The 12,553-nt window shown below is 42.9% G+C and overlaps 1 protein-coding gene across 9 annotated transcripts in view; it reads right to left on the bottom strand.

Moving 5' to 3' along the window:
• Positions 1–12,553, bottom strand: part of qkia (QKI, KH domain containing, RNA binding a) — a 61,110-nt gene that overhangs the window by 4,553 nt on the left and 44,004 nt on the right. For all 9 annotated transcript variants that reach the window (XR_011907686.1, XM_072365225.1, XM_072365221.1 and 6 more), the window contains exon 5: positions 1,143–1,230. Coding sequence is in view for 8 of the 9 variants with exons in the window: in XM_072365225.1 (XP_072221326.1) it covers positions 1,143–1,230 (88 nt within the window). In the remaining variant the exon portion in view is untranslated. The remainder of the gene's footprint in view (positions 1–1,142; positions 1,231–12,553) is intronic.

The raw sequence follows: 12,553 nt of genomic DNA, 5'->3' as shown, positions 1-12,553 counted from the left end.
AACCAAACATTTATTCAGGAGATTATGCATTAGCGAGTGCTGTGAGCTGTGCCACACTCAAATCAAGGGCCAGCGTGACTGCAGTCAGGTGGTGGCCGAGATCGTCATGACAACCACTTGAACACATCTTAAATAAAAAAATTCAACACTGGAATGGATCACGTTAACTTTGCTTCTATAGATTTGAGCCAAAGTGCACAGAAAAATCCATCTAAGGATTGGGTTTAGAGTACATTTTGAATGATAACACCACAATCAGAAACCAGACAGGACATGCACAAATTCTGGAGCAGATATAGCCCGTTTCACACATGAGATATGTAGCATCGATGGCTTCATCAGTCTGTTAACGTGATGGCATTCAGTTATTCACCCATCGTTTACTTTTCCATTAATCTTCCTCACAGCTTCATTCAGACATGCCTGTAAAAGTGATGGAAGAAGCCATTGTGTGTGCACAAAAAATGCGATTAGTGCGAGACTGGACTGTGCAAGAAGTGTAACATAATTTAACAGTCCTTATCGAGTCATACGTAAAGTTAATCCACCACTGCTGTACAGGCCTGTCTTTCAATGTGACTGTGGCGGGTGACATTTGTGCCATGTTTGATTTTATATGTACATGTTACTAGTTCCAACCTATTAAGATTTCTGTCTCAAAATGTTACAGAAAAGCACCATGAGGTAATTCACACATGACACCTGTGTGTTAAGTTGTCACCAGAGTAATGGGAAACAGAGCATGTCTGAAAGGGGCTCATTATGTGTGATCTAGTGACTGGCATGCAGAACTGAGCAGGTGGAATACAGCATGTGCTGAAAGTTTAGAGCAAGTAATACAGAGCAAATGCATCTGGGCTGCAGGGTGGAGGGCGGATGGAGGGATGTTCAGAGGAAGGAAATATGGAGAATGGAATAGAAGCAGTCCTACTCATGGTTGGAAGACAACCTTAGAGAGCTAGTGGTCACAGATATAATGACGATATGGAGGTAACATGATAAACAAGATCTGGGTAAGACAACAAAAACTAACAGTGGTTTAATAGATTAGATTTTTTAATACAATTAAAGACTGTAAGTAATGTAAAGATTAGAAGTATGATGTGTGAGTCATGGATGTCTTTTAATTGCAGTTTACTTACATGTTTTGATGTTGTTGTCTCTATATGTCCCATTGAGAATAGCAAGCTCCATCAGCTGCATCTTCTTCAAATTGTCCTCACCCTCCGCCTGAGAAAAGAGACATTTTCAGATGCATTCCAGATACCAGGACATATACTAACTCCAACAGGCTAAGCCACCTTTACAGGCCGAGTGAACGTGACAACAGTTCACCGAACCGTACGCCCAGGTGTTGAAATGTTAAAATGGGGCAGTTTAATCCCTTAGACATGGCATGTCATCTGTTCTCCACTCGCACTGGTTGGATTGAGTTTAGAGACACAAAGATGGGGATGAGCTAAAGTGCTGTTGTCATGGCAGAGTGCCTTGTTGTTACTAAACTGCTGACAAAGACATTAAGTGTGAGAATGCATATTCATAATCCATATCAGAATGATAATTACTGTAATTTTCTTTGCTCCCTTGTGCGCAATCAAATGCGCAATAACCGCCCTGGCTAATGTCAGTCCTGTCAATTAATGTTTGGATAAATAAATACAAAAGCAGCAGCCACTGTCATTATCGCCAAATTAGGGGACTGAAATTATTCATGGGAAGCAATTAAGATAGCACCCCTCCTCCCACTCGCGCCCACCCTCCCCTTTCCTTCCTACTTCCTCCCCCCTCCACCCGATTTCCCCTGGAGCAACCGAACACTCAATAACCATGACAACAAAAAAAGCCCCTGTGATTTTCCAGGTAGTACATCATAATTTCACTTGGGCCTTTACTGAATCATTTGCCAAAGTGAAGGGTGTGAAGATGAGCATATGAAGTCTTGCTGCCCTTAGTTCAACCTTAAGTGAACTATTGATTTCATGGCTTTTGCTGCTATATGTTAACGTTGTGATGATTTTTGTTCAGTTATTCAGCTTACAAGTACAAAGGATTGTTACACAGCCACATACACATGGCATCTTTATATAAACACATGCGCACAGAATAAGATACACCAGTAAAAATAAAAACAGGAAGACATACTGAACCTCCCGCATGTCTCTATTCAATCTTTATGCAGGCTCTGTTTCTTTGACAAAGTCATAGTTCAATAACCATCTGTAGCTCCATTCAGAGGACGATAAGGAAAGAAAGAGGTGGAAGGGAAGAGAGAAAGAAAGGCAAAAAAAGAACAAGGGCTCAAAGTTAAGCCCTCCCTCGAGACTCCTCTTCAACACAGCCACAGAGAGGAAGCGAGAGGAAGGTTAAGCAAGAGAAAAAGTGACAGAGGCTGGTCTCCCTTGACTAAATATAAGGCTGTGTCTTCGAAGTAGTCACATCATTCAGCTGTGTGTGTGTGTGTGTGTGTGTGTGTTTGCGTACGTGCACTCTTAAGAGCACAGAGCTCCCAATTAACCAAGCAAGGAAACTCCCTCTCCTTTGCTATGTCAACAGTGCTTTGTCTTCTCTTTTAATGGAAATCATATGTCTGAAATCATCAAAGTAACATCCAATATGCTCCAAACTACGACGCACACTTTAAAAAGGTCAGGCCAGTAATGAAACACTCATGACACATTTCAATTTGTTCTGATAATCAACAATAGAAGATTGCATCAAAGTTTGGGAAGTAACCAAAGAGCTGAAAGCGAAGGGGTACTCAGAGTGCAGTCCTTAGCGAAGGGTAATAACCCCCCCCCCGAACTGCAATTTGAACCAAAGTCTCGGAATTCATTGGCTTTACATTACATTAATGAAATGTTGAATGTACAATCAAAGTCAAACTCTTAACTCTGTGCATCATGATTATCACATGAAGTGTCTGAATTACTAAATAATTATTCCAAAATAGGCTGGACAAGCATGAATAAATCTGAATGTACTTTAAAAAAAAAAAAAAAAAAAAGCAGTCAAGCACTATTCTGTTCCTTTACCATGAGCATATGAAATGGGGAGAGCAGCATTTGACATGCTGGATCAACACTGACTGAACATTGCTCAGGTCAACGGCAGACAAGGCAAACACATGGGACATAACACCGTCTTTAACAGAGAGCTAAAATCAGATCAATCAGTACGCATAAAAGAACATGCTCTGACATCATTGCAAGAGCTACAAGACGTTAATGAATCCAATTTTCCATCACGATCTCTGCTTCTTCTTTCATCTAACTATGATCTTTTTTGGCTGTTTTTCCGTCACAAAGTTGAAAGACGAGCCTCCAAAAACTGTTATTTTTTTGCTTGTTGCACTAGTTAGACATTGGGAGCGTGGCGTGTGCAAAAGATCAGGATGTGAGACCGCCTTCCGCTCGGCGCCTGTTTTTCATGAGAGAGATAAGTGTCGTGGAAGCGGTTCTTACATAGATGGTAAACTAAACAAAAAATATATATTTTGCAGGCAGTTGCTGCATCCCAGTAGAGGTCGCTGGTGTGGAAACATGCATGCGCCCAAAAAGTAGCGGTACAGAAAAGTATATGCGACAAACGTGCAACATTCCCGATGTCAAGCTGGCCTTTTTCTCTAAAAATGGGGCCGAGCATTTACTTTTGCCTGGGTCTCTGTGTAGAAAGCTGCATAAACAACGTCCACGCACCAGAAAACACAAGCCTGCTGCCTCCCAACCGTCACTGAAAAAGTGATCTCAAATTAACTGCAGGCTTCCTTTGTGATTGCAATGTAACCCAGCAATGAACGCAAAAAAAAAAAAAAAGAAGAGGAAAGAAGAACAACAAATCATTGTATATTTTTGGCTGTACCAAATATTACTGTAATGTTTTCAAACCTGGAGGCTTTTTATCAATATGAGAAAAAGATTCGAGGTTGCTCAGTAGCAGGCTGGATGAGCGTCAGAGCTTCTTGTGTGTGTGTTTGTGTGTGTCGTATTATGATAGATCTACTGGGCTGTGGGGGTTAAATGGGCGCAGGGGAAGAGGGTACCACCATCCATCCAACTCTGCAAAGGTGGCGCACCGCCCGTTTAGTGGAGAGACACAAAATAGAGGGCAACATGAGGGGAGGAGCACAGATGCTGATGCTAGGATGAGGCTGGAGTGAGGTGTGTGTGTGTGTGAAATATGTGTATCCTCAGTGGAGGGCTGCTGATATAGCTCCATCTTTTCACTAACGCAGTTTGTTAGCTAAAGCCCCCGAACCCTGACAAATCATTTCTGTTTTGCATCTGTAACAAGCTCATTTCCCCACATCAAAATCCATTTCCCCTCCTGCTACATTTTGGTTCTCTGTAGTACTGTTTAGGCTGTTTGGGAAGTGATGGCAATACGAGCACCGTGGTCTGAGCTCCACAACTACAACGACGACTGGTTAAAAAGGACTGCACACGGGAGCTTTGACATCAGAAGAAACCAAAAGATATGGCCGCAGACCCTGCTGTGGAACAGTTGGATAGACTTTAATCATGTGGCCCCAGGTATACTGAGCCAACTTCCTACCGAAGAAGCACAGCTTAAATGAATGATGAACAGTGCCAGGGAGAGCAGTTAACCGTTTAATGTCGCCTTGCTCAAGGTGTCGTCACAATTAACAGACTCCTAAGTCAGCACGCACAGGTCACAATAAAGCTTTCATTTAGAGGAAGCCATCACTAAGGTTGTGTGTGTGTGAGCACCCTGCATGTGTGTCAAATTATCTGGCTGCTGGAATACCCCAGAGAGCAATAGCTACTGGATTAGAGAATGCGAGGAATGAGGGAAGGAAGGTTTCGCTTATATCTAACATTCACACACGCATGTGTGCAACAAACATACACACCCTCCGTGCTGCTGTCCATCAGTGAAAAAGCCTCTCAATAAAGCTGCTCTATCCACAAGAATCAGATTCAATCAATGAGACCTATTTGTGAAATCAGCAGAGCGGTAAAAGCTATCAGGGACAAGCAAGACAGAGGAATGAGGGAAATAGGAAAGAGGAGGAGAGAAGAGAAGGGAGATGGGAGAGCGATGAGCTCAAGTATGTGAGCCGTGTCCCACTGCCAAACTGACAACCCGGTGATGAGGTCACTTGATGCATGTGAAATCACTGTCATGCTTCACTCTTTGGTGCCTCTTCTGATCCAAGCTTGTGTCAATATGTTCAATGAATACAAACTGTAGCTAATGCCAATTATTACAGATGACAGAGTTTGTATCTAATGGTTCAGACTTCACTTGTTTGAATGACAAAAAGCAACAGCTAAATGAGTACCTGTCTGTACCCTGGCTCTCCCAACTCCTACTCCAGACCCATCCCTACCCAGATAAACACAGCTGGTGCCTGGGGTGGGTCGGATGAATTTGCTGGCTGCAACTGAAGGAGAGTTATCGCTTATGTCTGGTGAGAGTTACCATCTATGCAGCACAGCTAACAGCTCAGGGAGATGAAATGATGAGCAAAGAGAGATACAGTAAGAAGTGAAACAAGAGTCCGGGAGGAGAAAAAGAGACAATGTATGAACGATTGTTGGTGGGGGGATGGATATACATGAAGAAAGAAGAAAGGAATAGCTGGAGAATATGAGAAAAGAAGAAAAGAAAAAAACAGACAGCATAGTGAAAGCCAATTTGTCAGCTCCCTAGTGGGCTGACACTGGCTAAGGCCTGCTTTCCTTCCCTGGCCTCACTGCCAGTCATCACAAACAGTGTATGTGTATGCACACATGTGAGTATACCCACACACACACACACACACACACACACATATCTTAGGCCTTAGCAGGGCCAGGGTCAGACTCTCTCCAAACTACTCCAATTACCTCAGCAGTAAACACAGCCTGCCCCAGCAGCCTCCTGGGATACACAGAGGCTGTATGTGGAGAACTGAGATTGAGGAGGAAAAATAAATAAATAAATATAAAAAAAAAATCAGCAAAGTGGAGCGGAGGAGGTGATACTGGGAGACATGGGGAGGGAGGGGCAGATGACTTCATGTACTGGGGTGGAACTGGTAGTGGCGGCAGATGTTTTTTTCTCTCTCTCCCCCCCCCCCCCCCCCCCCCCCCCTGCTCACTCCCTTTTGGTTCCTTCCCAAACCAACATCTGGAGGGAAATGATTACTCCTGCTAAGCTGCCAAGATGACTTATCAACAATTCCACACTCTCCAGAAGTAGAGGAAGGAATGAGTACTTGTAGCGAGCTTCAAAATGTCTCCACAACAAATAAATAACCGACGGGGAGTTTAATCAGTTCACATCAACTAACGCAAACTTAGATTGCAGACATAAATAAAAACACATGTGCATCAAACTTAATTTAGACGTTTTTTTATGGACGAGATAAATCAAACAATAAAAAAATAAAATCAGTACATGCAGCTAAACACACACAGTCTTTTTTTAAGTGTCCCAAAGGAAGTAAAAGTAACACAAAAACAAACTACACCCTTTTCACTTTTCCATGCCAGTGTCATATATCAGTCCACTACAGTGTTACACAAACACCTCTAACATGCCTCCGTTCATTTTTTTTTTATACAAATAAAGCATGTGATGGTTCACACGTGCACTCGAAATCACTGCTGCACTATAAAAGGCCATTTTGTTTCTTCTGCCTTTGCTCCTCAGCTTTTCTGAACACATCTGCCAAAAGAGTCAAGCTTCAAGTGTATTTTACTTTTCCCAAAAGACTAACAACGCAACAAGCTAAGCAACTCTCCTCTCTCACCGTCTTATACCTTCACAACACTCTTGCAAAGCCTCTGTATTTCTGCTTTGCTCCATCCCCTATTCCAAGACAGCTCTGTTAGCAGCATGTGCCATTAGTCATGCTAAACCACCAACACACTAGCTCATTAGCATAGAAGTGAACCCGACTCCACTCAGATTATTACAAAATGTATCATGGCTGCTCCACCCCATTGCTGTCAATCACACAGCTTACGGAGGTATACTAGAAATTGTCAGATTACAAAGTGAGGAACTAACTCCTCTGTTAATACCTCTGTTCCTGCATCATAATAAAGCTCACTAGTGCAAAGACCTCAGACTAAAAGTGCTGACTCTCTCTCTCAATAGTGGGTGCTCAGTATGTAAAGCAATATGTTGCAGAGAAGTATTAATTTAATTTAATTGGTAGATCACAGTTCACTCCCACCGCTTCTCTGGGGTTATTAAAAATGGGTAATGTATGGGTGGCAGACAGTCTGAACCCTGGAATTGGCAATGGCTCCTGGATCTATGGGGCTTATACCAGCCTTTTATTGTGTTAAATATGAGTGAAGTGGGCAGCCCTGGTGCTCTGAGCAAGCCTCATCAATTTCTGCTGACAGACCTATACACAGACTCTGTGCCACCAACAGGAGAGGGAAGAGCAAGTGAAAGAAAATATGTTTTTCTACCAGCTAAATGCACTCTCAAGACCTCAAATGAAAAAAATTAAATGTTTTTTTTTTCCCTCCCATCAAAAGCTTTTCCAAAAGTAAAAGAGGAGAACTGTGAAGAAAATCCTTTTTATTCTTAGAAACTGGGATAGTGTTCAATGTAACATGACTTGATTAAGAGCAGATTAAAGTTCATAAACAATATTGAGAAAGGTTTTTTTGTTTGTTTAAAAAACAAAAAAAAAAGCTTTAAAGCCTGATGGTCCGCACTGGCTCAGATGAACAGATGATGACATATGCAAAGAGTGTCTCAAAATCCCACCGTGCTGTACAGCCCGACAAACAACTGTCAGTTTCTCCTCTCCCCTCTTTCATCATCATCATCTGTTCCCTGTCTAACAGTAAAATTCCCCGTCCTCAAAACATTCCCAATTTGCACTCACAAGCCTCGCCACATCGGTTCTCTTTTATTCCATTTCTCCTTGCACTTCCCTCTCTCCCGCCAATCCCTTTCTTCATTCCGCCACACTGCCAGACGGTGTATTGTTCTGTCGCTACAATCCTTTAATGCCATCCAATCGAGCAGGGAATATCTTGAAGGGATTTGGCCAGGGATGATTTGGGAGCTTTAAATACTGCTATGGGATTTGCATGAGATTCAGAGATCCTGACTCAGAGCTGATCGCTGGAGCCTTCTCTTAAAACAGATCTGAGAATCCACTGCGATATTCAAGTCTGCATCTTGTACACTTGCGCAGGCTAGGAACTATTTTTCAGACACCTGGGTGCCCTCAGCTGTCAGCTAATTAATCAAGTCTGCTCACATCTTACTTATTTACACATATAAACAAGGCTCATGCAGGAGCTGAGAGTCCCCTTCACTGACATGAAGCTTTATCATCTCTATACTCCACCGGGAGAACTTTTAGCATTATAATTTTATTGATTTTCATTATCAACTAGCTTGCAGAACTATCTGATTTTTACCACCATGTGACAACCAGTCAGCAAAAGACAGAAACTCAACTGAACACAACAGCAGCAGCGGCGGCGTGAAAGACAAAAAGGGACTGTGATAAAACAACATGAACGAACAAAGTGAAGTAAGAACACAAGTGGCTAAGCGTCTATTCTCAGGACACTATGGAGAAGGTCCAGCGCTGGCTAATGGGACAGAGAAGTTTGACTTGAGCGATAGTTGGCAAAGGATGCATCAGACTGTAGGAGCTGAATTTGATGGGCAGCCTTTGGGCTCTCTAAACGCTGAGCTCTACACAATCCTATTTTCCCTCCTAAACACTGGGACACACTGTCGCTGGAGAGGCAGAGATGAAAGCTCAGAGTCAGAGTGTGTGTTCTCACTTCACAGATGTTAAAGCGTGGCCACAGTATGGGCCCTGGAGGGGGGGAGGGGGGCAAAAAGACAAAGTGGCAAAGAGACAATGAGCCCAATGTTTCGATCAGCATTGAGCCCTCAGAGAGCTGCAGTCCTAACCGTGGCTCTCACAATCATAGCAGGAGTATGCCTACTTTTGCATTTCCTTGCCTCTCTGTGAAGGGATTAAGGGGACCTTCAAAGAGAGGCAGAGATTGGCGAGGGCCCTGCAGGGTCCCTCTCCTTGCCGTTGAAGGACCAGGGCAGATTAAAACTGCCCGGGCCTCTCCGCCTGTCTCGTTACCAGTCCTTCTTTCCTGTGTAGTGTATTAGGGTACTTGAATCCCCCCTGAAGGAGCCAAGCACAACCAGGGGATTAACAAGGTTATTCTACAATGATGTGAGGGACCTGGGTTTTTAGAGAGGGAAGTGCATATGTATGTGTGCAAACTGAAATTAAAAGGAGAGCACAAGTGGCCAAGGCAATTTTGCAGGTAATACAGAGGGCCTCTGGGAGTGGGTATGGGGGGGGGGGGGGGGGGGGGGTGATCTGCCGCTGATACACCAATGAGCAGGCAAGAGAGGCACTAACAGAGGCTAAAGGATCCCTCCTCTTGTGTGCTTCCACACATCAAACGGGCATCGTGACGATACTGCAACACCAGACTGATTCCCCTCCGTCTGACATGTCGACTACGGAAGGAACAATGACGGGTTAACGTCCTTTTTGCGCTGACAATGCTACATGCACTAGTCCAGAGGTGCAGTAATTATTTGTTGATCAATTATTCACTGATACAGATTATGACCATTACCATGATCAATTATTAACAACATATTAACCTCTTTTTTTTAAAAAGCAATTTACTTTCAACAGCTCTAATCTGCATAATTTCTAACTTACATATGCTAATTATTGTGCTTTATTTTTATCATTCCCCTCCTTGGTGACGGATAAAGGGGATCATTTAAATAGGTGGGGAAGGAGATCAAACACACTGCTCAGGAGATATGTTATTGCAATCAGAATCATCTCTCCGTCTTGGATTTGCACCGTTTCTTCAGCTGGCTTTGTGGGGAGACTGATGATGACGGGAACAGCAGGAAGAGTGCAATTCAAAGTCCCACAGCCAGGTTTCCTGTTCTTACAGTACGTCTATGTAAGCAGCTTACTGGGCACATGCCTCTGGGTGGAAGCGAACGGAACAAAAAAAGTCTACAGTTGTTTTTTGTGATAGTGGATGTATGATTTTAGGATTCAATGCGAAACCCAAGTTATTTATATCAATAATATAATTCATTTATGTGCTCATTCCAACATGGACTAACCCTTATGCAACCATTATCAAGACTAGTGTTTGGAAGCAAATACATGCCTGTCAACACACCTTTAATGTAAGACAACGCAACAAATCCTGATAAATGAGCAAGTGACCTTTAGATCTCCATGTCATGATGTTACTTTGACCTCCATTGTGTGTCAAAACTTAAGTGTCCATATGAAAGCTGATCCTGGGCTATATTTTTATGATAGCTTTGTTCCAGATCCGTAGGATGTTATGTCAAAAATTATCTAAAAATTGTAAATTACCTTTCCTTTTTGTCCTCCCTTCAAGCTCCATATGCAGGCAGAGGAGTAAATATCTCCAGAAGAAGAACTGGCTGAATAAGTCTGCCACTTTTCAGGCTGGTAAATTAAAAATGTAGAGGACAAGACCACAGAGGGTGGCCAGGATTAGACAGGTTGTTCCCTACAGGATTACTTTTTCTTTAGGGTCAGAACCATCTTTCTGCCCCACAGGAGAGCCACAGAGTGGAAGATGAGAAGGGATGGCCAGATGGAGATCTGGAGGGGAGCCGTGGCAGGGAGGGAGCCCTTTGGGGCAAGAGCAGTTCAGGTCCCTCGGAACACAGAGCAGAAGCTCCCGAGTAATTGCATGCATTAAAGAATAAACCATCCCCGAACTAGAGCAAGAGACTTGAGGAATCTGTGTCCTCAGTGCCAGTTGCACATGACGAATTGCAAGATTCTTTCCTTTTCTTATTAAATTCCACATCTATACTTTTATGTCCTTTTTTGTGTCACCGGCGTAGCCGAGAAGGACACCTCAAGCTTCTTTTATAGTTAGTAGCCTGTGTGCTGTTAACATGACGAGGTGGCCTTTAGGCTGCTGTAGATAGTAATACAAGAGTGTTGAATGCCTGGTCCCTTCAGCTACCTGGCAAAGAGAGAGAACATCAAACAGCAAGAAAGGGAAAATACAGAACAATATAGAAAGAGACTGTGCTCGAGAGAAAACAAGAAAGCTGAGGAAAGAAAAGACTACAGGAGAGTAAGCGCTACATTTTCTTAGCCTTTATCTCCCATAGATGACAATGGAACAATGCAGAGACATAACAAATAATGCATTTATGTAAACAGCAGTGCTTAAAATGAGATTTCTCCTCTGTATTATCATGTATACAGGGCAAGGCCACCAGAATTGTAAATGCAAACTGAAAATGATTTGGTGACTTAAATTAATGAACAAACAAACAAATACATTAATAAATGCTAAACAAACACAGGTGAAATGTTGAGGCCAACCAGATGGGGTTGAGTGTAGCTCGGACTGCTCGGTTCTGAAAGAGTATATCCAAACACATGCAATTTCCCCTCATCACAACATTATTCGTAGGTCAATTGGATATCAAAACTTTGGGTCTTTTCTCTTTACAACTGTTAAGGTTAAAAGTTCTCAACAGGAGTCTATGAAATAAATGTCTCAAATGTATTATATGACAAAAGGAATAAGCCGGATAATGACTGAAGACACTGAGGACTGAGTGTGTATAATGATGAAAGTGGAAGTGAGGCGCACCAATAGCTAGATGTCAAAGGTCTGACTGCCTCCAGGCCAGATCATGTACTGTTAGAGAGGGAACTCTCTAACAGCACTCTAACACTCTAATAAAAAAGCAAGAAAATAGCATAACAGCAATAAAGGAAGAGCTCAGTGATGCACTCCTGCTGTATCAAGCAGAGGTCACCAAGTCCAGGGAGCCAATTAAAAAGATGATTAACATTCATGTGGGAGATGTGGTGTCTACATACAGGTGGGATGGGCTCACCAGTCCATCACGCACACACGCATAATGCGAGCAGTGAACGGTGCAGTCCAGCCTGTTGTAACTGTGGTGTCCTGGGAGGTGGGGATCAGGAGGTTAATATGATCCAATCTAACTCCTTCATTAGCCTGATGAAGGTAATAACAGCCTATGGGGGGAAAAAAAGCTGCCAGGTTGACTAAAACCAACTACCTACAACCCGCCTGCAAGGTCTACAAGTTTATGCGAGCTGAGACATAGACTATAGACAGAGCATAGCTGCTCTTCTTATTCATTACATTTACATGCAGACAAACACTACATGGAACACGCTTTTACACTATAGTTGTACTGCGGGCCTTTCAGCGACCTTAAAACAGACAAAATGGAGAGGGAGCAATCGAAGACAGACATGCTAGTTTCATTTTCACTTTTGATGGTATGGCCATTAGTGCCATGTTTGCATATGACAGCTTGAACACTTCTATGCATCTCCAGACCAAACAGTGAGGCTCGATGAGAAATGACAGCTTCTGATTGTAGATATAGCTGGATAGCATGCATGAATGAGAACACAGGGCGGGGAAGTAGTAAATAAGATGAGAATAGGTAGGCCTAACAGACAATAAACATCATTAATTGGAGAGGCACACATGGATGGGTGCAGCCAGATGGTGTT

The sequence above is a fragment of the Leuresthes tenuis genome, unplaced genomic scaffold (genome assembly GCF_036924035.1).
Source record: "Leuresthes tenuis unplaced genomic scaffold, fLeuTen1.0.hap1 SCAF_15, whole genome shotgun sequence".
Classification (NCBI taxonomy): Eukaryota; Metazoa; Chordata; class Actinopteri; order Atheriniformes; family Atherinopsidae; genus Leuresthes; species Leuresthes tenuis.
This window is presented reverse-complemented; position numbering and strand designations above follow the sequence as displayed.